Source organism: Leptopilina heterotoma, unplaced genomic scaffold (assembly GCF_015476425.1).
Source record: "Leptopilina heterotoma isolate Lh14 unplaced genomic scaffold, ASM1547642v1 Lhet_278, whole genome shotgun sequence".
NCBI lineage: Eukaryota > Metazoa > Arthropoda > Insecta > Hymenoptera > Figitidae > Leptopilina > Leptopilina heterotoma.
In genome coordinates, this window is record NW_025110986.1 from 2,672,945 (window position 1) to 2,700,505 (window position 27,561).

Consider the following 27,561-nt stretch of genomic DNA (forward strand, 5'->3'; position numbering starts at 1 on the left):
GTTTTTTTATTAACTGTGGGTGAGTTTTTATTTGTTTTTTGAGAGTCCGCAGAAGTGGAAGGCCTTTGGTTTGTTGTATAATCGAATCTTTTAGTGACCATGCTTCTAGAATTGTCTGAATTTCGATTCCTATTATAATAACCTCTGCCTCGAGAGCTGTAAGTTTGAGTTTCAGAGAGTTTACCCGAATTAACCTTTGGTGATCCACCATATTTATTTGGGTCTGACCCAGACATTTCTTGTTTTAAGTAGTTAGGTTTTAAGTTGAAGTAAATAAATAATTTTAATAAGGTAGTTTATTAAATTAAATAGATAGTTAATTCAATTTAATACAAAAAGAATTAAAATAAAAAAAAACGAAAATAAACAAATTTAAATAAAATATTCACAAGTTATTTTTCCCCTGCAGTAATGGCAATTCAAATTCCAGTCCCATAAGAACAAGAATTATTCAGACATGACGATATATTTTCAGGGTGTCTACTATTTTCGTTTAACAAAATTCCCGGTTATTTCCCGGTTTTTCCCGGATATATCCTAATTTTTTCCCGGTTTGTTTCTTATCAAATGTAAATTTAAATTTGATTTTAAACATAAATAAATCATTAAATTTTCTGAAAATAATGATTTTTTCAAGTTTTTAAAAATAATCTTGTCTCTTTCTAATTATAATTGAAAATTGGATTTTTCAATTTTATTAAAATTACATTGATAATAGTTGAACTTCTGCAAAGAATTTTACTATTTATAAAAATAATTGAATCCTTCCAAAGAATGCTATTATTTATGAAAATAATTTAATTTTTGTGAAGAATTTTATTAAATTTTTTGAAAATAATAAGCAGCAATAATTAATTATTTACTTAATATCTAATAAACATTTAATTTGCTCAAGAAATAAATAAATATCATTTATTTGAACATTCAGAAATTTAAAATGATAAAAATTTAAGAGAAGTTCAATAATTATAATTATTAAATAATAATAGAATAGTATAATTTTTAGAAGCAAAAAATTGATTTAAAACTGTAAGAGGGACTTAAAATTTTAAAAATAAAATTATAATTATGGTCACTAACTTCCCTTGATTATTTTCGAAAAATTTAAATAAAATTCTTTAAAAAAATTCAATTATTTTTCAAAAAAAGTAAAAAAATTTCAATGATTTGTTTAGAAAAATTCAATTATCTTGAAACAATAGAATTGAAAAATTACAACAATTTTATTTTTTAGATTTAAAAAAATTTTGCGAAAGTTCAATTTCATTAAACAATTTTAAGTATGTATATTTTTTTAAATTAACTAATAAAAATTTTAATTATTAATCTTCGCAGTAAGAAACATGAATACATTAGAATTTAACTCTTTATAATATTCAATTATTAATCAATTATTAAATTAAAATACTTTGAAAATTCTATTTGTTAAAAAGTTTCTAATGAATTTCTTTAACAAATTTAATTACATATTTTCAGTCGAATTTCACAATATTTCTATTAACTCCATAATTTTTTAAAAATTTATTTACATAATATATTTGAATTGGTAACTGATTTTTTATCATCAAATTAATTATTTTTAACTAACTTAAATTTAGAGAACAGTATAAATATCTATAAAAATTGAAATAAAAATTGATTTTTTAAAAACAAATTAAAATAATAAAACTTTTTTAATTTTTGTGAAAAAATTCCCGGTTCGGTATAAAATTCCCGGCTAATTCCCGGTTTTTCCCGGTCAAATAAAATTCCCGGTTATTTCCCGGTTTTCCCGGAATTCCCGGTTAGTAGACACCCTGATTTTAAAACTCAGTATACAATATTGAATAGAGGAAAGCTCGATTACAGTGTTTATTTAATTCGTAAATAAAAGTGTCTCTAATATAACACAATACGTAAATTTCACTTTCTGTCCCTTTATTTGTTTATTTCATTATTATCTTCATTCAAATATTTCCTCCTTCCCCTTACACTTCCTTCCCTTTCTTATTATTTTACATAAATTTCAATTTTATGTTTTAGGTTTTTGGTAAAAAAAAATATTAAGAAAAACCCATTAATAAAAAAAAATGTTGGCAAAAAAAGATAAAAATTTTATTTATTTAACTTTTTTTTTTTTTGAGTTAGAACTCTTTTTGTAGTTTTTCAATTCTATTCCAGAGACAAATAAATAAACAAACCAGAGTAAAATAAAGTAAAAAAAAAAATAGTTACCAAAAAAAATCTTCAGGCGAAAGCATTGATGTAAAAAGGATAGAGTTAATATACTCTATATAATTTGGAATGATTTGGTAGTAGCAAGAAGGCTAGAGACAGGAGGTGAAACTTCGGTAGTGGGGATGAGTCAAAAGCCTTTCATTAACCAGGCGTTTTTCGTTTCGAAAAGTCGCCGGCGCGGTGCTTCTGCACATCACTCACACATTCAAATTCTTGTATACCATGTTTTACATATGTGTATGATATGATTTTAATTTAAGGTTAACTTTAAAGTGCAATCAGTGCAATCGAGACACAATTGACAATGTGTGTCATAACGGATATATAGAAATAATGTGAGTGATTATTAAATTAAGTGTTATTCAAATAGTTAAAAATTCCGAAAACGTGCTGTGTGAAAAGTTGTAACAAGAAGAAAGATAAATCTACACAACACTATGACTATTACTTTTTCTTAACTTTTAATACACTTCATGCTACAGTTTACACATTTTTTGTTTTTAAAACGTTTTTTTAATAACTAAAAGATGTTTGAAAATATAAACACTTATATTTCATATTGTATTTGTATAGAATATATTTTCCCGTGTTTACGTGTGTTAGATTGGGCAGAAGTCCGTCTGGTCTACTGCGGCGAAAACTTTTTTTGAAAGTAAACGCCTGACCATACATCAGCTGAGCGACTCAGCATTGCCATACCCCCACTACCGAAGTTTTACCTCCTGTCTCTAGTCTTCTTGGGTAGTAGATAGTTGTTGGATGATTTAAGTTAAGGAATAAAGGAACTTGAGTATGGATTTTATTGAAATTTATGTTGTCACTTTGAGAACAGCTATTTGTTGAATTCACTTCATAAATAGTTAATAAACTAATATATATATATATACTAGCTGTCGTACCCGTCTTCGACGGGTTTTAGTTTCTACTAATATATTTGAACAGGTGTCTACCAATTGGGAATTTAATTTGACTGGGAAAAACTAATAATTAGTTACCATTAACTATTTCATTATCAAAATATTACCATTTGAATCAGTAAATGACTTTTTCTATCAAATACTATTTTCAACTAATTCAGATTTACAGAACAGTATTTGTCAATTTGTAGTACTTTATGCGTTCGTAGTATTTTAATTAATGCATTAATAATTGAGCTCCCGCGGGCAATAACTCGATCTGCGCTTGAACTGAAAAATCCAAGCCAGTCAAGCCGTCAAAAAATGAAAAAAAATAAAAGTCGGAATTTTTAATTTTAAAACATACTACCGTATAGAGCATAAAAATGCGCAACTTTTTTGTCTTTGAAATTTTTTTGTAGGACTTTTATTTTTAATAATAATGGAAAAAACTGAATTTTTTTTATTCTTCAATTTCAATGAATTTCAAAACATAAATCGACTTTTCTCAAACAAATCTGCATAAAATTAATTAAAAATTGATATACTTACGTATCAGGGTCTACTGAAGACGATAAAATGATTAAAACATTTTAAAAAATTAATTGTAAAATTATTTGTTAATGTAAATAAAGACCTGTCGGTAAATACGTTTTCTCAACTTTGAAGAGAAAAAGTATGCGGTGAACTTTCGAGTTGACAAAACTTCCAGTGAGACATTTGTTTATTAACATGTCAAGAAGTTTTTTGGAAATTTTTATTTAAATCGAATGAAAAATAAACAAGATACATAATGTTTAAAAAAATATGCGTCGCGCGGCGTTTTGACATTTTGACGCGAAAGCTATACGATAGGAGGAAATTATTGGTAACTATTGCTATTTTCTGTTGATTTATTTAAAAAATAATTTTATTATTAATATATCTGACTTTTTAAAATATATACATAACTTAAATTCTTTTGTTCTTAAAAATTTGTTAATACTGTTTGGTTTTTCAAACCAGATTAAAACATTAAATAATAAATAAAAGTGTTACGCAGAGAAAACATACTCGATTCAAGTAAAAAAATAATTTTAATTGATTTTGTTTAATTTAAATTAGTTTGTAAGCTTAATCCTAATATATAGAAAATATCTACTGCTTTGATTCAAAAATAATATTTGTTTGAATAATTATGTTTAATTCAAATATATTTTTTGTTTTGGTTTAAACAAAAAATACCTACGTTTAAAAATTTTATGTTTGATTTAAACTTAAAAGTTGATTATAAATAATTTAAAATCAACCATAAATTAAATATATTATTTTTATAAATGAACCAAAAAATATGTTTGAAATAAACTTACATTTATTTGACTGTAAAGCAAAAATATTTTAAGTTTGATTTAAAAGAAATTTGATTGAATTAAATAAATTGTTTTCTCAGTGTATTCTTAATCTGATTGTTTTACTTTTTTGGTCGTTTTCTTAAAGCATCTTGCACACACTCTACTTCTGACATTATTTAAATTTTTTTTATTAATTTACAATTAATTTTCAATTTTAAAACACATGGATTATTAAAAAAACTTAACGACAGGAATAAAGTAAACTGTATTTTCTTCAAAAAAATACAAGGACCTGCTATGTTTAAATTAATGCACAGTATATAGTGCATCAAAACAATCTTAACCTTGGATTGAGTTAAAAGTTGGAAATAAGATTCAAAAAACGTAAAAAGCTGCCTATCATATATAAATGTATAGAATTGGTTTTATTTTAAATACAATACATGCATAAAATTATTTTTTAAATAAATCAACAGAAAATAGCAATAGTTACCAATAATTTCCTCCTATCGTATAGCTTTCGCGTCAAAATGTCAAAACGCCGCGCGACGCATATTTTTTTAAACATTATGTATCTTGTTTATTTTTCATTCGATTTAAATAAAAATTTCCAAAAAACTTCTTGACATGTTAATAAACAAATGTCTCACTGGAAGTTTTGTCAACTCGAAAGTTCACCGCATACTTTTTCTCTTCAAAGTTGAGAAAACGTATTTACCGACAGGTCTTTATTTACATTAACAAATAATTTTACAATTAATTTTTTAAAATGTTTTAATCATTTTATCGTCTTCAGTAGACCCTGATACGTAAGTATATCAATTTTTAATTAATTTTATGCAGATTTGTTTGAGAAAAGTCGATTTATGTTTTGAAATTCATTGAAATTGAAGAATAAAAAAAATTCAGTTTTTTCCATTATTATTAAAAATAAAAGTCCTACAAAAAAATTTCAAAGACAAAAAAGTTGCGCATTTTTATGCTCTATACGGTAGTATGTTTTAAAATTAAAAATTCCGACTTTTATTTTTTTTCATTTTTTGACGGCTTGACTGGCTTGGATTTTTCAGTTCAAGCGCAGATCGAGTTATTGCCCGCGGGAGCTCAATTAATACTAATTTTCCTCCAGCTTTTGGAGTTATATAAGAGTCTAATTCGAACTAATTGTATCGCAAGTAGGCCCCACGTTACGACTACTAAAATCAAAAATAAGACCTATATTGTAATCTGAAAGTAGGTCTTAAATTTTGACAAATAAAAATATTACATCAATAGAAATTAAAGCAAAAACAATTTTTTAAAAATGAATTAATATAATAAAACTTTTTTTAATTAGATAAGAAAATTCCCGATTTTTCTAGTCGAATTAAATTTCCGGCTATTTCTCGGGATACCTTTCCGATTAATAGACACTCTGTTAAATGTATTAGTAGAAATTATAACACGTTTTTGATTCCCACATGGGAAATCTACATGGGATCTACTTTTATAAAGGAAACCATATTGATTCCTATGTAAAACCGTATGGTATAATTTTTCCATATCCCTATTAAAAATTTCCACATGGGATTTTACATTTTACCCGTTTTTGCGTAATGCCCGGATAGAATTTTGGAAAGCAACACCATACCCCAAACATTTCTAAAATTCAAGAAGAACAATTTTAATTCATAAATAGGAATTTGTTATTTATTTTCAAAGTCATTTCTAAAACATTTCTTGAATTCAAAAAAAGAAAATTTTGATTCATAAATCCCAATTCATAAATCTTAAGAACTTTCTGTGTCCCAGTGCCCGCTGAAGTCAAATTTCAGTATTATTGATACTTTTACTGTATACCCTTTATATTGAACATAAATATTTTATTTTCTACGTTAAATATGATAATACATACTATGAAATTTTCAAACTTAAAACCTGAAAATATCAATATAGAAATTGGTTGCAAACTCTCACGTTAATTGATTTTAGAAAATTTGTAATCGACATCAAATTCATGACTCTAAACTTTTTAATAAAATAAATGTAATGAATGTAATTAAAAATTTAAAAACATCAATCGATATCACTACCAACTTAATAAAAAATTAAACAATATTCAACAAAAAAAATTAATTAAAAATTTTGTCGAAAATCAAAAATATGATTTTAACTTAAAAATTCGGATTAATTATTTTTTATATTTCATTTTTATAGTAAAAATTAGTTGTATTTACATTAAAAAGTAGCTACAAAAAGTGTCACATCAATTTGACAAAAATTTAAAAAATTTGCATTTTTTTGATTTTTTTGAATTTTGTGAAAAAAGCTATAACTTTCGTTCAGCTTAATATTCAATATTTTCTCCTTTTTTACTGACTAATTAAAATAAAAATAAAAAAAATTGACACATTCACATAAATAACATTTCAGAATAGCGAGACTTTATCTCGCACACAGAAAAACACAGAATTTTTCCTTTTATTCTTTCTTTTCTCTCTTTAGAAAAAAGGCATGAGTGAGAAATCTCGAATTTAAATCTTCTTCTTCTTCTTATAGCGAATTCGGTTATCTGCACCGGAGCACTCTCGGAGTGCTCCAGAGCAGGAGTAGCATGTTCGGTTTGACAAATGTGCTCTAGTGCAGATCGTTTGGAGTATTCGCTTTAGCAGCACTGCTCCGGCGCAGATCGTTTCGAGTATTCGTTTTGGCAGCACTGCTCCGGCGCAGATCGTTATTTGTGTTCGAATTAAGAAGTGTGCACTCTCAAGGATCGAAAGGTGCAACAAAATTTGCTCCCACAATTTTGTTAGCGCAGTTTAAAAAAATGTCAAGAGAAGCGGCAAATTTAAAAATTTCACTTCTAACAGATTTAATTGACACCTCTAGCGATAGTAGTGAAGACGAATTATGTTTTTTATAATGAATTTTGTATTTAGAGAAAGACTAACATTCAATATTTTAATATTTAATAAAAACAGTAAATAATTTTCAATATTTTTAATATTTAAATAAAAATACTCATTATAAAGTAATTATTTGGTCTCAAAGAAATAACCTTTTCACTTATTTTATTATTGTTGTTGTTAGTAGTTCAAAATGTCAAATAATGTAAACAAAATTTATATCAGAAATATTATTCGATAATTTTGTGATTAACAATTCTGCTATATCAAAACATTGACCGAATAAGATTTTAAAATTCTAATAAAAATATCAAATTTTTTGCTTTTAAAAATATTATTTATGTATACATCATAAAATATTTAATTTTAAGTAAAATAATTTTACATTTAAGAAGAAAATATATTGCATAATATAATGTATAATAATATATATAATATAATAAATATAATATTATATTATATAAGTTTAATTAAATTTAAACTTCGCGCCAAACGAGCAGTGTATGCTTTACACCATAGCAGTTCATGTTGTGCTCCTGCTCCAAAAACAGTCGAACTTTGCCAGTGTTCATGACGTCATAGATTGCCTCAGAGTAGAGCACAGCTTTTTGAGAGCAGAGTAAACTATACTCCTACACCGAGCAAGATCGCTCTCGGAGCAGATAACCGAATTCGCTATTAAATGACTTTAGGCTTTGCCAACTGTCAGAACAAACACTTAGAAGAATAAGAGTTAAGAATTAAAAGTTTCCATGAAATTGGTTAATGTGAAAAAAAAATGGCGTCAAACGCGATTCGGTAAACTATATAAATCTATGGCGGTTGATGAACACGTGTTGGGAGGTAAAAATGTGAATTAAATGTTTATACTATTGCAAATATGAGTTTAAGTTAAAAAAAAGTCTGTTTAGAATCATTTCCTCCGAATACTTGAAGTTAGACATTTTAAAATTACAAATAAGTCAAAATTAGAGAACTATAGACATTGTGAGGTGAATCCTCACTTAAATTAGTGCTTGAGAACTGTACTTGGGAACGGTCAAAACCGAACTCTCGAATTTAAATCGAAAATAATCAAATGTACTCTCGCAGTTATAGCAATGAAAATGAAACATAGAAGGGCACACTCACATTTCCAAATCTAAAGAAATATAGTACCTTAAAAACTTACACATAGCTAGAAGATGGAGCTACAGTCGCTCTTTTCAATATCATTATGAAGTGACAATTTTTATTTTAATTAACTTAACTTTAAAGAAATTAAATAAAAATTTAGGTAATTTTAAATGAGTCACAATAAACAATTTAAAATTAAATAAAAGGAAAAATTTGAATAGAAAGAAAGAAGAAAGCAAAGAAGTCGACCTCTAAGCGGTCGACGAAGCGCTAGTGTCATATAAATGTTATTTATTAAACGTTAAATTCGAGAATGGATACGAAACAAAAAATTGGAAGAAAAGTATAAGAGAATTTCTAATGGAAATTAAAAATTGTAATTTTTTCTCTTTGAATTATATTTACGTGAATAGCTTCACCGAGAAGAGCGGCTTGATGCATAAGCTTTTTTGGAATGCAACCAACGTTAACGCAAGTACCACCTAGACCCCATTTTGTACCCAAAGGAGTTGGGGTCACATAGTCGAGAACTGCAACCTTTGCACCAAGTTCAACAGCCTCTTTTGCAGCAGCTAAACCTCCTGAACCTCCTCCCAGAACCACCAGATCGTACATATATTTGTGTTCCGCTGAAAAATAAATTTATCACTCAGTTAAACTAGAATAAAAATAAAATTTATTTATTTAAAAAATCCCCGAAATTTTAATGTACATTCGTAAAATTAAAGTAAAATAAAATTCAAAACCAAAGCAGAAGTTTTCTCGAAAGAGGAGAAGAAATTACATAACGCACAAAATTCTCAATATTATTTTCCTTAATGTTCACTAGTTTTTGCTCGGATCAGTCTGAGCACCTCGTCCGTTATTGCATCTGTCCCCAGTTTCTTAAAAATATTCCAATTTATTTTTTCGAAAATAAATGCATTTCTTAAAAAAAATTTTTGTATAATTTAAAAAGAACTAATTCACTTTTTGAAGAATTTTAATAAAAAATTTTCAATATGATTTCTCCGAAAAGTTAAAAATATACCTAGATATATTTGAATTTTCGGAAACATGTAATTGAAAATTTAATATTGAAAATAATTTAATTTAAAAAAATTAGAATGAAAATATTCTAAGAATTACTTTTTTCAAAAATATTTTACCATAACTTTTTAGAAGATAATTTCCAATTATTTTAATTTGTACTTGAAGATTTGGCATAAAAATTTTTGAGAATTCAATTATTTTCGCAAAATTTGCAATAAAAATTTTTAAAAAGTGGATTTTTAAAAATTGTAATAAAATATGTACTTGAAAAAAACAATTATTTTCAATTAAATTTTACAAAATTTCAATTATTCAAAATCTTTTTAATAGTATATTTTAAAAGTTTAATTAGAAAAATTATTCAAAAATAATTTTTGAAAGATTTGTCTATAGTTATTAGTAGCATTTTATACTAAAATTGTGTTATTTTGTTGTAATTTTTGGGAAAAAGGCGAAAAAATCACAATTTTTGAAAGTAAGTCGAAAAAAGTCCAACTTTTTGAAAATAGTCGAAAAAGTCATAATATCCAAGGCCTGGAAAGATAACAATTTTCAAAATACAATTCTAAGAAGATGATTGTATTTATTTTTAAACGATATATAAGACAATTTTAGTATAATTAAAATTATATTACGCAAGTTACTATAATTATTACTTCACTTATCTTAATTCACATTTTTTTCAAACGTAAACAAAAAATACATTCTTTAAACTATTAATTCCATTTTAAAATACTCTTTTCCGTTAAGAAAAAACAATTTTTTGAACTTTTAATCAAAATCAAAACTAAATTTTCTATTTATTTAATATATTATTATTATTATTATTATTATTATTATTATTATTCACAAACAGTGCTTATTTTGTATTTATAGGTTATAATTCGCAAAAGTAAAATTAATTATTATCATTATTATGAAATATAGATTTTATTTCATAACTATTCGAAAACAAATTTAAAAACAAAAATACAGAAAAATTATCTAATTATATTGTGGAAAATTAATAACAACACAGGTAGATATTGACAAGCGGGGAAAGTATTTTGAAAATCATTTTTTTTACGTAATAGATCGGAATTTAAAAAAAAGTTTACATAAAATCAGATAAAGCTCACTCACTGCATAAATAAGCCACTAGAACTTTTCCAAAAGGGGAATATTTATTTCTGCTTAATGATATTTCTAATAAATTAGCCGGTTTTCTCCGAAATGACATAAACTTCGGGATGATTGTTAATGTCGCCATTGTGGCATGTGGCGCGAACTCAATATAAAAATTCTGACGTCACTCTGCGAATTATATCAGTGAATATAATTTCAAAGCTGTTATTTATAGAAAAATAGTTTATTTTATCTCTTTTACATTATTATCATATTTTTTTTAAACATAACTTTCACTTTTACACATTTATTACTAAATTATTTTTTATGACAGTGTTTTTAATTTTAATTTTTGGATAAAAAAATACAAAATGTTAGCTTTTCTTTTGAAGTCCTACAAAATTTTGATATTATTTTATTAGAAAATTATTTTCCTTTATCAATTTTTGGAGGGAAATTCAATTGCTCATATTAAAGTTAAAAATAAATTGTTGTTGAAATAAATTCAGACAATTGAGAAAAATATTAAACGGATATAAGACCACAAATCTCCATTATTTTTCACTTATTGCCTAAAAATATATTCCGGAAAAAATAATCAAACCGAGATTAAATCATATGACAATAGTCAAGTATAAAATGCACTGTCAGTAATGAAGAGCGTGCGCCGCGTCTAACATTAAGAGAATTTTTTTCGTTTTTGTAAAAAAAAGCCGGTTTTTGTATTTAAAGGGAAGAAAAATGCGTTCTGTATTAATAACGGGCGGAAATCGAGGAATTGGTCTTGGTCTCGTCAAAAAATTTGTTCAAGGAACAAAATTCCAACCGGAATTTATCTTCGCTACCTGTCGGGACATTAGTAAAGCGACTGTAAGTATTTCTATTTCATGGACAAATAAAAAAGGGTGTTTCATTGTTAAAATTACACTTTAAATTTTATGTAACCTAAAAACAAATTTTTACCACACTTACCAATTGGTGCCATTATTTCCGATTTGTGTCAAAACTTTAAAAAATATAATCGGTTATTAGGATTTTTATAAATAAAAATTGTTTCACACAAAACCACAACTTTCAGTAGTAACGGTTGTAAATGAACTAAAAGAAATTAATTTTTCTTGACGGATATATAAAACGATGATGATGTTTCCAAACACTGTTAATTTCAGTATTGCGTATAGGCCATAACGTTTGCCCTCATTGGTTCGAAATTCCCGCGTGAATTTAAAATCCTAAATGTATTTAAACTTTTAAGAGAAAAATTGTAATTTTAGTTCAAAAATGAAAAATATTATTTCTGACAATCAGTAAATACTCTCAATGCACAAGGAAATAATTTTAATTGTTTATGAAAAATAAACTTTTTTTAATAATTATTTCAAATGCACCTTTGGATTATAATAAACCAACAGAAAAAAAAGTTTAGACGCATGCGCAATTTTAGACTTAGATTTTGGAAATGCTTGTTTTAACAATTCTGATTCTGCATTTTCAAAAATGAAATTTTAATTGTTGTTTACGATTTACACAAAAACAAGAAATATTTTTTAAAAAAAAAGGTTTTTTTGAGTTTTTTGAACTTGTATTAATGTTGTTGAAAATAAATTATCCGTTCATCATGATAAAAAAAACTAAGGGTGGAAAAAAATAATTTGCTAAAGAGCATTTGTTGGTAAGTAATTTTAAGTTTACAACTTTTACACCGTTTTCAAAGAATAAAAAATAAAATAATTATTTTTGAGGTTATGTAAATTGTGAAAAGCTAAATTTAATTTTTAATAACGACAAACGAATAAATTTTAGTATATTTTTAAAACTCATTGAAAGTTTAATAACATAATAAATGTTTATTTAGGCATAGAATAAAAAAAGAATATAATATAGAAAAAAGTACCTTTCAATAAAATATATTGCATTTTATTTAATATAAAAAAAATTTTCAATGTCATGTTGTAAAATATGGATTACACCTGATTGTGTAAGACAATGACGGAGATAAATTATACAATTCTGGAAAATTGCAACTCAAATTGAAACGAATTAAAAATTGAGATATGAAGTTAAAAATTCAAATTACATAAAATTACAATATAAAAGGTAATTAAAAAAATCATGGAACTTGAATAAATAAACGTATAAATTACATATATAAAATAAATAATAGGTAGTAATAATAATAACAACAAATCATTGACAACTCATCTGAAAATGACCTTGCAAATTTCTTCCGTTGTAATAATAATTACAATTAGAAAGGAATTGCAATGAGGTCATTATTATGACAAATCGAATAAATTGATAAATAACTATTTACCCTTAAAATTATTACTTTGTTTATAATAATCACAATAAAATAAATATTATTATATTAATATAAGCACAAATTTCAAAAAGAAATAAAATAAACAAGTTGTTCATTTCATGATCATTTAGCTTCCTCAATATAATATATACCAATTGTTTAATTTTTTATTTTAGAGTAATTATTTTAAAGTGTTAAGATAAATTGTCAAAAAATACAAAATTTCAATTTTTTGTGAAAATTTAAAATATTTATTAATTCTATAAATTTGGATAAAATATATACTTTATATACATGAATCGATTCGTTTTTATGTCAGGAATGCAATTTTGACAAGAATTAATAAAAATTTTAATATAGAAAAAAGTTATTTCAAAAAATCCAAAAATTAATTTTTTCAAAAATTAAAAAATTGTTGAAAAAAATTTTTTTTTTTAGATATTTTTGAAAATCCTTTTGTCTGATTTTTGGTATTCGTGACCGTAATACACCTACAAAATTTTATCAAAATCCGTCAAGACGTGTAAGAGAAAATTTGTCCACAAGAATCGGTGACATACACACACACACATACATACACACATACATCCGGACATTTGTTCCTCTCGACGAATTATGTATACTACACTTGAAAATTTGTAAAAATAATTGGTTCTAAAAAATTCGGAAATCGACATCACTATAAGGCTTCCTTTATGAGGAAGCAAAATCATAATACCAGAACTAAAATTAATAAGTGTCGAAAAAAATATTAATCATTTTCATTGTTTTTTCAGGAACTCAAAAGTCTTGCTGACTCGAATCCGAATTTGCACATAATTACTATTGGTAAATAAAATAAAAATAATTATTTTATCAGTTGTAAACAAAATTAATTAATTTAATAGAAAATAATATTTGTTTTCAAAAAAATAAAAAAAGAAAAATAATATCAAGTTTTTGACAATATTTATTTTCAAATTATAACCAAGAAAATGACCGAAAGAAAAAGGTTTTGTTAAATTATAAATAATTTTATCAATTTTCTTCACCTTTGATTAATTTTCCATTTTTTGAAGATTTTAATTCTTCAACGACTTTTACTTCCTTTTCGCCCTCATCACTCGACTCAGAATGCAAAGTTTCAGACATTTTAAGACAGGAAGAAAAAAAACCTTTATTTTTGTCCGCTTTCCGTTGTCTTTTTGATTTCATTTCGAACTTTTTTTTAGATTGAAAATAAAGGAAAGTTCTCGTTCCTCACTTCACTGCGCACTTAAAATTTCACAAATTTTTTTCTAAAATTTCTTTTATCGAATTATTTTTATTGAATATTTTCATTATATAATTTTTATCGGACAATTTTTATTATAAAAATTTCTATTACATATAAAATATTTATTTTGAAATTTCTATTATAAAATTTTCATTCAAAAACTTCTGCTTTAGACTTTTTATTATTTGTTGTACATACATACATACTTTTAATCTTTTGGTAGTTAGGGTAACTGTACCAATTGTCGAGGGTTTTAGGCAACATGTGACTTTGACATTTTTTTTCTCGGAAGTAAATGCACTTTAAAATTTGATTTTTGTATATTATTGGACGAAGGATCTAATAATGTTTAATATTCATATTTATTTTTTTAATATAAACTAAATTGTTAAGCAAAAAATATATTTAAAAGTCAATCGAGCAAAAGCACCATTTGTCGATGGTCTTGTGCTAATTTCTCGAGGGTCTGTTCCAATTGTCGAGGGTATGACATTTTTAAACATATAACCCAATATAACCTAACAATTAACCTGTACAGATATTAGAAAATCGAGTAGATATTTATTTTTTCGATAAAAATATTATAGAACATTACCAGAAAACAAATATATTTATTTAACTATAATTGAATAATTTAATTTAAGTCACATTAAATTTGTAAACGAATAAAATAAACTTTTATTACGAACTGTAAATATAATGGTTAATTATAATTAAACTATAGCACAAAATTTTTTAGTTTTAAATAATGCATTTTTTTATTAATTTTTTTTTCGGTCTTCCTCGTTTTTTTGGTTGATTATTTTCTGTTGGTTGTAAATTTTTGGAGCATTTTTTTTCTTTTTCTCTGTACCTATAAATGTTTGGCATTTATGTTTGACGTTTAGTAAATTAACACTTAACCATCGATAAATAGTGCATCAGCGAAAAAAGTGACTACACCCATTTTCGAGTCATTACCTCGAAAAATGGAACTGTCACAAAAAAGGAACCAAATACCGATGATTTGCTTTTAAAAAATATTAAATATTTTTTTTTAACAAAAAAACATGCATACAAAATTAATTTAGTTCGTGTACAAAATTATAATAATAATTTTGTACACAAAAAGTCATTATAAATACGTTTATTTTGCATTTCTAAAAATCTGTTTTAATCAACCTGAAGTATTAAGAAAATGGAGATTCGTGTAAATTTCACAGCAGTGAATTATAATATTAATTAAATAATTATTTTAGTAGAACCGCTACGAAATTTGTATATATAAATATACAGTTGAAAATACAAAGATTATTTAGAAATTTTTTTTGTTCTTAAATATTATATATTATATTATTTATCTAAAAAAGAAAATTATTATCCTCGACAATTGGAGCACCCTCGGCAATTGGTGCAGTTACCCTATTTCAAAATTTTCAATTTGTATTTCTTGTTGTTCTAATACATAATACTAAAAAAATGCATTAATTCAAGAGTTTTATTGTGTAAATAATATAAATATCGATTAAAAGATCGTATCAGCATCATCACGGAAAGATTAGATTTCTACTAAGAATAAAACTATGTTTCGGATCGATACTAGACATTTTTCTTTCAAACATATTGTTAATTTTTAATTCAAGGTAAAAAACTAATACAACAACAAAAGTCTTTATATTGATCATGTTTTCCACTATATATATAATTATTATCGAAGAAGTTATAAAATGTATTCCATTTCATAATAATAATATTTAATGAATGTGAAATATAATAATTACAGAATGTAAAGTAAATTAAAGACAATTCAAATAGTTTCCAAGTGGAAAAATTAATTTATGCTGAAATAATAATATTTTAATTTCTTTCTTTTCGACGGAAAATAAAATTAAAAAAGTGAAATTTTAGTTATTTTAGTTACAATTTTTATCATTTTTTTGGTTTGACGTTTATTTTTTTTAATTATGGAAAATATATGTATTTTTATTCGTTTTCAGATTTGAAAAATGTGAACGATTATAAAAAAGTATTTGAGGCTGTTAATGAAGTAGTTGGTGAAGCTGGACTTAATCTTCTCATTAATAATGCGGGAGTTTCAACAAAATTCACTCGACTTGGATTGGTGAAAGAAGAACAGCTTAAAGATAATTTTGCTATTAATACAATTGCGCCTATTATGCTAACACAGGTATTTACAATTATTATTAGTATTATTAGTAGTTTTATTATAATTATTTTTATTACTTTGGTTAAGTTTACAACATGTACAGGTCTCCGATTGACTTTTGTATTATTTTCTACATTTCTACATTATATCTACAGTTACAAAATAATTGAACTAAAAATACTCAAAAAAATTTTTTTTTAATTCTTTTCTTGTAAAATGTAACAATATCCAAAAGAAATTTTTGCAATAACTATCATAAATTTTTTACAATAAGAGTTTTAAAAAATGTATTTTTTAATAATTCTACACCAAAAAGTTCACTTAATACAGATAGGCAAACCTCTCTGTGGCGCACAGTGGGACTTTTTGCATTTTTTTTGTTAAAACCTAATATCTCTTGATAGAGTGGACCAAAATGAGTGATCCTTGTACCAAAATAAAGCTAGATAAATATAAAATAAGAAAAAATTATAGAGAAGTTTTTTCTAATTTTCCTGGTTCAGGAAACATTCGAGAAGTTAGCAATTTTTAAAAAATTGACAAATTGAAGTATACAGACAAAAAAAAATTGTGAAACCCTACAAAACTCATTAATGGTAAGCTTCTGAGGTTGCTACATTAAAATGTGTATGAAACTTTAACTTTCAAAATGGCGAATACAATATGTCGGACTAAAATCTAAAAAAATAATTGATTTTTACAAAACTTGGTTTTCAGATGCTTTTTGGGTCGTAGAATATAAATATAACATTCAAATTGAGAAATTCCACATGGCGGTTCCAATATGGCGGACTAAATTCCCAAAAAATACTCGATTTTTACCAAACTTAGTTTTTAGATGTTTGTTGGGTTGCAGAATATAAATATAATATTCAATATGGCAGACCACATTCCCCAAAAGTACTCGATTTTTACCAAACTTGGTTCTTATAGATGATTTTTGGGTCGTAGAATATAAATATAATATTCAAATTGAGAAATTCAATATTGTGGACTTAATATTATGGAATATAAGCACTCAAAAAGTATTTTGATTTTTCCCAAACTTTGTATTTTACTGCTTTCTTAAAGATATTTTTTTAAACTTAGAATTAATATTAATTGTAAAGTGTGAAAGTGAGGATTAACTAATTGAAGTAAGCAAAAATTCCAAAGTGTCCTAAAAAACAGTATAAAAATCGAGTGTTTTTTGGGAATTTAGTCCGCCATATTGGAACCGCCATGTTGAACTTCTCAATTTGAATGTTATACTTATATTCCACGACCCAAAAAGCACCTAAAAACCAAGTTTTGTAAAAATCGATTATTTTTCGAGATTTTAATCCTCCATATTGTATTCGCCATTTTGAAAGTTAAAGTTTCATCATTCATATTTTAATGTAGCAACCTCAGAAGCTTACCATTTAAATTGCTTACTTCTGGAATGTTTTCTGGACCAGGAAAATTAGAAAAAAACTTCTCTATAATTTTTTCTTATTTTGTATTTATCTAGCTTTATTTTGGCCCAAGTATCACTCATTTTGGTCCACTCTATCGAGAGATATTATATATATATTATATATTATATATATTATATATTATATAATATATTAAATAATATATTATATTATATATTATATTATATATTATATATTATATATTATATATTAGATTTTGACAAAAAAAAGTGCAAAAAGTTCCACTGCGCGCCGTCGACTGCGGCTTACGCAATGTTTTCGTTGGCCCCGCGTTCAGCGAGTCTCCGCTATTCGCCAACGAAAACATTGCGTAAGCCCTTCTGGTCGTCGGCGGGTTCAATTTTAATTGAAAATTTTGTAAGTAATTGAATTTTATGAACAATTTCTTTCAAGTTTTTAAAATAATTGTGTTTCTTAATAATTGAAATTAAACATTGAATTAATTTTATTAAAACTTTTAGAAAATAATTAAATTCTTCTCAGAATTTTATTACAATTTTCTAAAATAATTTAGTCATTCAAGGAATTTTATTAAAAGAAAAAATAATTTAATTCTTTCGAAGAATAGATGGGTAGGGTAATGTCACATTGAGTGGACCACCTGAGTTTTTAAGTTATCTGACAGCGGAAACGTGAAATAAATAAAACGAATAGCAGCACCGCACCTAGAAGCCGTAAGAATTTATGTTCTGCGATAATCATATACGTTATCGTTTCATGTAACGCATTTTTAAGAACACAAACCAAAAAAGAAGTCGCTCTTACAATGAGTAAAGTGATTCGGAAGTGTAAAAGTAGTGTAAAATTTAAGTTTTAAAAGGTAACTTATTTTTTTCCTACTACTTTGGACATTGAAATTGATTGTCTTAGTTTAATAAGGTGATAATTATGACTCAAAAAAATCTGTCCGCGCTTCGCGCGGGGGCTCGCTTCGCGCTCCGGCGATTATTTCGCACGTCGCGCTCCGTGTGTTGTTGCGCGCTTCGCAAGTTACTACGACTTTAAGGATTACATTCTCATCACATGTTTTTGTTTGCTGATGATTGCAAGATTAAGTGCATTTAAATGTATATTTTGCTTCCTCTTAAAGGAAGCCTTATAGTGATGTCGATTTCCGAATTTTTTAGAATCAATTATTTTTACAAATTTTCAAGTGTAGTATACATAATTCGTCGAGAGGAACAAGTGTCCGGATGTATGTGTGTATGTATGTGTGTATGTGTGTGTGTATGTCACCGATTCTTGTGGACAAATTTTCTCTTACACGTCTTGACGGATTTTGATAAAATTTTGTAGGTGTATTACGGTCACGAATACCAAAAATCAGACAGAAGGATTTTCAAAAATATCTAAAAAAAAATTTTTTTTCAACAATTTTTTAATTTTTGAAAAAATTAATTTTTGGATTTTTTGAAATAACTTTTTTCTATATTAAAATTTTTATTAATTCTTGTCAAAATTGCATACCTGACATAAAAACGAATCGATTCATGTATATAAAGTATATATTTTATCCAAATTTGTAGAATTAATAAATATTTTAATTTTTCACAAAAAATTGAAATTTTGTATTTTTTGAAATTTTATCTTAACACTTTAAAATAATTATTCTAAAATAAAAAATTAAACGATTGGTATATATTATATTGAGGAAGCTTAATGATCATGAAATGAACAACTTGTTTGGTCTTGATGATAAAATTGTGAAGTTATTTTTAATTCTACTAACTCTCTTAGCAGAAACATGATTTGCAGAAGCAGCTAAAATATTCTTAAAGTATTAGTATTATTATAAGTTTTTTGTGTAGTGTAGACCGGAGTGTAATAGCTAACTTTTCACTCTTTGTTGATTTACTCGGACATCTCCTAGAAAAGTTACTCTGGTATCTCAGCTTTCTTTTAAAAAAACGAACGTCCCTATATTACTCTCACATTTGTTTCTACAATGAACATACACTTCGTAGGTATCGTAGGTTGCTCTTTATGCATATCGTGTTGCATTAGCCAACACGCCCAAGGGTAGTTGGAAAATATTTTGTAATTTTTATCAATACAGTAAGTGTGAAACAAAAATCTCAAATTGGCCCTCAAAATATGTTTCAAGCTTAAAACGCGATTTTAGTTTCTTTTTTAAAGTTATTTTAAAAAAATTAGAACGAAAAAATGAAAATTTTGAAAAGTTACTTTCATATGTGAAATACAGTTTTTCTACTATATTTCTTACAATAGTGATTGAATAATAAATAATCAAACTTTGTAGAAACTTGCAGTACATCAAGTTGTGTTTGGAGCAAAATCATTTCGATTTACGATTTTTAAATAAATTACAATTATTCATTACGCCCATTAGCCATTATGTCCCGTTCCCCTTATATACGTGATTTGTAAATATAAATGTATGATTAAAAACATGTAAATCCGGATACAGTGGATTTGATAGTTTAATTCTTATAAGAAAAACGTTACATTTACTGAAGATTTAAAAATGAACAATTAGATGAATTTTCTGCATGATTTTTTTAAGAGAACGTTCAAGCGCCTAAACTTTTGGAAGAGCCTTCCGGCAGGACGCGCCTCTCTGCACATTACGGCGTCTTGTCGGCAGTACGGCAACCGTCCTTCAGAAAGGACGAAATTTATTTTTGTAAAGAAATATTTAAATTTTATAGAATATTATAATATATTATTTTATACATAATTTATTAAATATATTAACAAATATTGTTATTATATGTTATTTTGAGCTTAAACAAGAAATTCTCTCAGAGATTTTGAAAAAATCGCCATTTTTAATTCTATACAAATATTTGAATAACTTATAAAATAGTAAACGTTTTCTAATGTTCTCTTATTATTATAAAGGTCATTTTCAAAAGTATGAGAATTACTTCAGGTATTAACGTGTATTCTTTGCTTAAAAAATTGTAAGCAAAGCAAAGGAAGGATACCCAAATTAGAACAAAATAATAAAAAATAGCACAGAATTTCAAAAAAAATTTTGAACTAAGAGAATAAAAACAATCCTCCAAAATTTACACGTCGTTTCAACAAGAAAAAATAAATCACTTCTACTGAGATGAGACAAAAAGTCAACAATTCGAAAAAACTTAAAAAAATTAAGTTTTTCAAAAGTTATAGTCAGAACAAAGTTTTTGTCTACGGACAGACGGACAGACAGGCTTACAGACAGACGTAATCGCCAAACCATGTTTTTTGAATTCAGGGAACCTCAAAACGCAAAGATTTCATACAATTAGCAAAAGTCAGTTTTCCACCAAATATAATATCTTCTCATGTGATGAGAATGTAAAAATATTTTAAATTAAAAATAAAATTTTTTAGTTCTAGATAAACCGTTTGGCTATACCTGACCCAAAAACTTAAAAAATAAACCTGGCCCAAAAACTTAAAAAAAAAATAAATTCATAACTTTTTCGTTTTTTGTTATACAAAAAAGTGTCTAAAGGAAAAGTTGTTTGTTTTTGTACAAATTTTAAGGACAAAATTAGAAAAAAATATTTTTTTGAAAATTGTAAAAAATACAAAATTTTGAAAATTTAAAAGTTTTGTATTTTTGTCGTTTTTTGACGAAATGAAATGTCCAACGAAATCAGGCTTCATTTTAATGGACTAAAAAAGCACCCCAAATTGCAAGTCGATTCATTAAAATTTATTCGAGTTATCGTCGAGACAAAATTTTCTACAGACAGACAGACAGATCGACAGACAGACACTTCTCTAAAAACCATTTTTTTTGGAATCAGGGGGTCATGAAACGTGAAGATTTATCAAAATTAGAAATTTCTCAAAATCGCACAAATCCAAGACTTTCTCATTTTTGATGAGAATGTAAAAAAATTTTGGTGTCTGCCATAAAAAGTTGCATGTCACCATGAGTGGACCACAGTTTATAACCATGAGTGGACTGCCTGTTTTTTATATTTTTAATGTCAGTTTAACATTTTTATGGAAATAAATTGACAATAAATTGGTTTGAAACTGTTTTATGTTCTTTATTAATTTTTTTGTGATTTTGATGTGATATGTGCCAAAATTATTGAAAATGGTTTCATTTTGTAAACATTGCGACACAAACATGGTCTGAAGCTGCATAAGCATAAATTTTGTTTCAATATATCAGAAATATTAAATACATTACAGAATTTAGAATAACTTTTACAATTTTTTAAGAGTGGTCCACTCAAGGTTACACTTTTTTCATTCCTTAAAAATGAGCTATTTTTTTAAAGTCAATTGTTTTTCCCAAATAAAAAAAAATCAATGCTATTATGGTATAAACACTTATCTAGGGATATAAACTAAAGCTTGGAATAGAAACCTCCGATTAATTTGCTGTCATAAAGAATTTTTTAGAAAAAAAGCTTAGGCGGTCCACTCAAGGTAACATTACCCTAATACTATTACAGGTTTTGAGAATAATTGAATTCTTTCAAAAAAATTTCTTTAATTTATTGAATATACTTAATCGATTTTGTTAATAGTTGTAATAAATAATTTTACTATTAAAATTTTAAACCGATGGTATAGCTCGGTTGGTGGAATCCCGTTGCTTGCGATCACGGAGGTTTAAGCCACTTTGAGTGCGGTTAATACTTGGATGGGTGACCCTCTGTGAATCGCTACAGTTTCGGTGTTTTTCACTGATCGAGATATATCAAACGGGAGATTTTACGCCGAGGTTATGTTTGTGCATTTGTGATGGCTATCCCGCTATCCAAATGTACATTCATGATTCGACGTCAATAAACTGGTTGTACTCGGGAAGTAGGTTTTCTGCAGTTTTCCTCTCCCCTGGCCGAATGTCCAGGCAAATGCGAGTACTCCTAAACCTAAGTCGGCTGCAGCCGCAAAAGTAGGGACCCCAAAGAGTTTAAAATTTAAATATTTGATTATTGAAGTTTATTAAAATTGTATTAAAAATAATTGAAATCATGAGAAGATTTTTATTATTTATAAAAAATAATTTAATTCTTGCGATTAATTTTACTTACCTACTACTTATAAAAATAATTGCATTGTTTCGAAGGATTTATTAAAATTTTAGAAAATAATTGGATTCTTTTGAAAAATTTTATTAAAAAATAAAAAAATAATTGAATAGTTTTGAAGGATTTATTAAAATTTTATAAAATTTATTTTCCTAAAGTTTTTAACGTTCAAATGAACGAAATATTTTTTACTTATTTTTCAAAAAATATAGTGAAATAGTGAAATTAAAATTAATATGTAATTAAACATTAACTTATAGTAAAAAATTTTAAATATAAAAAACATTAATTTGTAATTGTATATAATTAATATAATTAAAGGGGGAAAATGCAGTTAATTATTATTAATTAAGTTTATCTTAAGTAGAATTAAGATTTATATTGTGTAAATAATAAATTTGTTTGTTAACAGAATCTTTTGCCTCTTTTGAAAAAAGGAGCGAAAAGCCAAGAAGATAAACCAATGAGTGTTTCGCGGGCTGCAATTGTGAATATTTCTTCAGTTCTTGGAAGCATATCTCAAAACGATTCGGGAGGATATTATCCTTATAGATGCAGCAAGGTTTGTTGATTAATATATTCTATAGAATTTAATTAATTTTGAAAAATGAAATACGCTAATTAAAGAAATTTATTTATATTTATTTACTTATTTCATTTATATTAAATTAATCTGATTTAATTATACCTATTTTTGCTTATATTTATTTAATTCCATTTCGATTTATATTCATTTAATTCTATTCTACTTTTATTCATTTATTTCATTTTTCATTTATATTTTATTTTACGGTTAATGTGCTAGTTACAGCGAAACTCTTGTTTAGACGCCTTTAAAATAGAAAATTCGACATTTATAATAAAAGAAATCAATTGCAAAGTTTCCATTATTCGAAAGTTATGAAAGGAAATTTAATTTATTTAACATATGTAACTTAAATCTTGAACAACTATCATAGAATTATTAGTGTTGAATAATCAAAATTATTTTTGTAATCAAAGAACAATCCTTCGTCACTTTTAGGGCTTTCACTGTAGGTTGGGAGTTTTGCCATTAAATTCAATAACTTAGAACACAAAAATACATTAAAATAGTTCTTTACTATCTTTTCGAAACAAAGAAATACAATATCAAATTTTGAGAATAGATTATAAACTGTTGACTACTCATCTTGACGAGTTGTCATCGACTTCCGAATTTTACATTCTGCCTTCTAATCTCGATAAAACCACACAAGTCAAAATAATTCCTCAACATTAGTATTACTCATAAATTATTAAGCAAATAATTTTACTTAAAAATTTGAAAAATAATTTATTTTTACTAGAGTCGCGTTTACAATTTTTACAAATAATTGAATTTCAAAAAATTTCAAATTATATTTGGAAAATTTGAATTACAAATTCTGAAGAAGTTAGTTCTTTAAAAAGTGTCATTCAGGGAAAAAGTCAAAATTTTATCTGTAAATCAGGAAAATGGAAGGAAAACGAAAATCAAATTTTTGTGGCAACGCTGGTCAATTACTACGCACTTTAGTCAGTTTCTGCACGTCAATTACGACATCAATTACGGCGCATAATTAATTATTACTGATAAACCAGTGCAGATTTTTTTAAAATTAAAATTGCCAATTTTACTGCAATAAATATTCATCTAAACTGACAAAGAACTTTATTAGACATAAATTTTTATTATCTAGTAACAAATGGTGTAGGAAAATATTTCCTAATATTTACATTTTTTTAATATTATTAATTATTTCATTTAAATCATTAAATCATATTATTTACAATTTTCAAATAATATATATAATAGGGAAAAATAAGCTAATAGTTCACCAGTTCAGTCAAAGTTAATTTTTATATTTTTTTTTAAATTAAATTTAATTCAAAAACTCAGAAATTAAAATATAATCGATAGATATCTAAATATTTAGTTTTCGTATTTACTTTTTGTTTTAGTTTAATAACTACCATAACTACACGCGTGTACAATTTTTGATTGCTTCAATTTTTTAAATTATTTTCGGGAATTCAATTATCTTCGAAAAAATTTTAATTACAATTCTCCAAAAACCTAATTTTTCTTAAAATTTCAACATTAAATTATTCAAAACTTTAAAATTAATTTATAAAAATAAAAATTTTAAACAAATTAGTTAAAACCTTTTTGTTATTTATTTTAATTGAAATTTCAAATAATTTCAATTTAAAACCTTTTGACATTTAATTATTAGGGGAGAGTGGTCCTAAGTCGGCATACTAAGATATTTGGATGAAAATAATAAGAAAATTGAATTTATTGACTCTGGTGAGTTTTTACTTGTGTTCAGCGATCGTTTTCCTACAAGTATATGTTGTTGAGAACGATATTGAATGGCTTTTGTAATCTTAATCCAATGAAGAGTGAAAAGGTGCATTTTGTCAATTTCTTAAAATAGTGTTCCTAAGTCGGCACCCCCCTGGTCCTAAGTCGGCACCCTTTTCTTTGCTTGAATATAAGAAAAAAGACCATAATGTTTACGTTTAAAAGCTGAATTAAAACATATTTAAACCATTTAAGACAATAACTTATTTTCCCCCCGCTCTAACAGATGGCTAGTGCGAAGATCAACCAATGCACAAATGTTCTACTTTCTGCTGCGAAAGCGAAGAGGGAAGTATGTACTTTCGACCGAGATATAAAAAAAGTAATTATTCACCATCTTATGGCCAGCAGTTACAACAACTAGATTCTCTAAATTTATTTCCATTGGTATCGTGCCATCATTCTCCGTTAATGATTCGTTTTGATTTTTTTTCCAAATTTTTTTCCATATATATGTATAGCTCGTTTACAAGACATACCGAGCTTCATTGCTGCTAACGCGCGTTTAATGCAACTAATATTTTGCACCGGAGACTTGCGCTTAAAGCTGCGCCCCATATCTGTAGAGAAAAAACACAAAAAATATAAAAACAAAAATATGTCAAAACATAAAAAAAATAAACAAATAGGTGCCGACTAAGGACCACCTGTTTGGTGCCGACTCAGGACCATCACCAATGTATACAAATTTCACATCATTACACAAACAACAAAATTTTAATTGAAAAATTGACATAACCCATCAGTTACAACATTAAATGAAGAAACCAGAACAATCATTTATTTGGAATTTCCAAAATATTTACTTATCTGCAGCTACTTCCGTGTAAAGGAGGAAAATGATATTCAGTTTGTGGAAAAAAATAAAAACGTGCTCACGATGAGTAGATTAAACAAGAATAGAAATTTTGGGCATAAATTATGTCCGTGTCTATTAACATGTAAAATCACAAAATTTTCGAATCGACATGTGAACCATCTTTGCAAAAAAGGGGGGTGCCGACTTTACCCACAGTGCCGACATAAGACCACATTCCCCTATATTTCTAAAAATGACAATGTTTCTAATATTCAATTAGGTACTTTTGAAAATTTTAACTAAAATTTTTGTTTAGATCAATTCTTATTAGAATTCAACCACGATAATTGAATTATTTAAATACAAAAATATTTTTGTGAAATTTAATTATTTTCAAAATTTTTAGTTACAATTCTTCAAAAAGTACAATAATATTTAAAAATAATTTTTTAAAGTGAGAGAATAAAATTCATTGAAATATAAAATTTATTTTAATGAAATTTAATTGCGATTTTGTAAAAATCTCATTTCTTTTAGAATTTCTAAATAGGTACAATTTTTGTAATATAAATTTTGAATATTTTTTAATTATTTATTCACGAAGAATTAAAATTAAAACTGAAATTCTTGAAATATTTTCTAAAATTTGAACTGAATTTCTTATTGAAATCAATTCTTATGAAAAAGTTGTACGAAAATTCAAATTACAATTTAAATACAAAAATGAGTGATAAAATAATTGATTATTTCTAAAAATTGCTTACTTTACTGCCCTGTGAAAATGCTGTTATTGTAAAAATTCTAGGGTAGAATTTCCAATTAGCTGAATATAAAGTTTTTGAATTTAAAATTTCTAAGAAAATAATGAACGGTTAAATGAACATTAAAATTACCATAGTAAATTAAAACCTGACTGAATTGATTTTATCTTTTATCATTAATCTAATTGTATACTCAACTATTAATTTAATCATATTGTACCTATAATTAATTAATACATTAATTTACATTTAATTTTACATTTCAGAGTGCATTGAATGCGGCAACAAAATCAATGAGCGTTGATTTAAAAGAAAATGCAATTTTGTCAATTAGTATGCATCCAGGTTGGGTGAAAACTGAAATGGGTGGAATGCAAGCACCATTGGAAGTTGATAAAAGTGTTGATGATATTTTAAATACTTTGCATAATTTAAAAGCCGAAGATACTGGTACTTTCTTACAACACGACGGTAAAAGTTTACCTTGGTAAAAAAGATTATTCTTTTTTGCCCAATATTTTCCTCTTTTTGAAATATTTACTTTTTTTTATATATTATTTTCGATAATTTGCCCTTCACGTTCTCTGCAATTTATTTTTCTTTTTATGATTTTAATAATGCCGTTAGCATTGAATCTTTGAAAACCAATAGAAAGTGTTTACACTGTAAATTGAGATCTTGAATATTACATCAAAATAAAAGTAGAACAGCAATTTTTTTTTCATTCCTAATCTTTCAATTGTATCAATAATTATTATGTATTATAATAAAGATATTAACTTATAAAATTGTATAGAATTTTTATAAATTTTGTGGAATTAATAAAGATAATTTTAAAGAAATAAAAGATACACGAAAAAATTTATTCCTGAAATTTTACTGA

The 27,561-nt window shown here is 25.8% G+C and overlaps 2 protein-coding genes across 3 annotated transcripts in view; one reads left to right on the forward strand and one right to left on the reverse strand.

Moving 5' to 3' along the window:
• Positions 1-11,711, reverse strand: part of LOC122504052 (thioredoxin reductase 1, mitochondrial) — a 32,627-nt gene extending 20,916 nt beyond the window's left edge. Inside the window, exons 1-2 of one of the 2 annotated variants that reach the window (XM_043614934.1) lie at positions 11,554-11,711; positions 8,851-9,074 (exon numbers count right to left, since the gene is read on the reverse strand). In XM_043614934.1, the coding sequence (XP_043470869.1) occupies positions 8,851-9,074; positions 11,554-11,566 (237 nt within the window). In that variant the 5' untranslated portion in view covers positions 11,567-11,711. Of the gene's footprint in view, positions 1-8,850; positions 9,075-10,599; positions 10,759-11,553 lie in introns of those variants that run through there. The other variant, XM_043614933.1, reaches the window with a different exon arrangement.
• On the forward strand, positions 11,171-27,391 carry LOC122504053 (C-factor). The gene is made up of 5 exons (XM_043614935.1): positions 11,171-11,451; positions 13,660-13,711; positions 16,115-16,305; positions 23,163-23,312; positions 26,945-27,391. The coding sequence occupies exons 1-5, from the start codon at positions 11,323-11,325 to the stop codon at positions 27,167-27,169; spliced, it is 747 nt and encodes a 248-aa protein (XP_043470870.1). The 5' UTR covers positions 11,171-11,322; the 3' UTR covers positions 27,170-27,391.
• Positions 27,392-27,561: the final 170 nt, after the last annotated feature.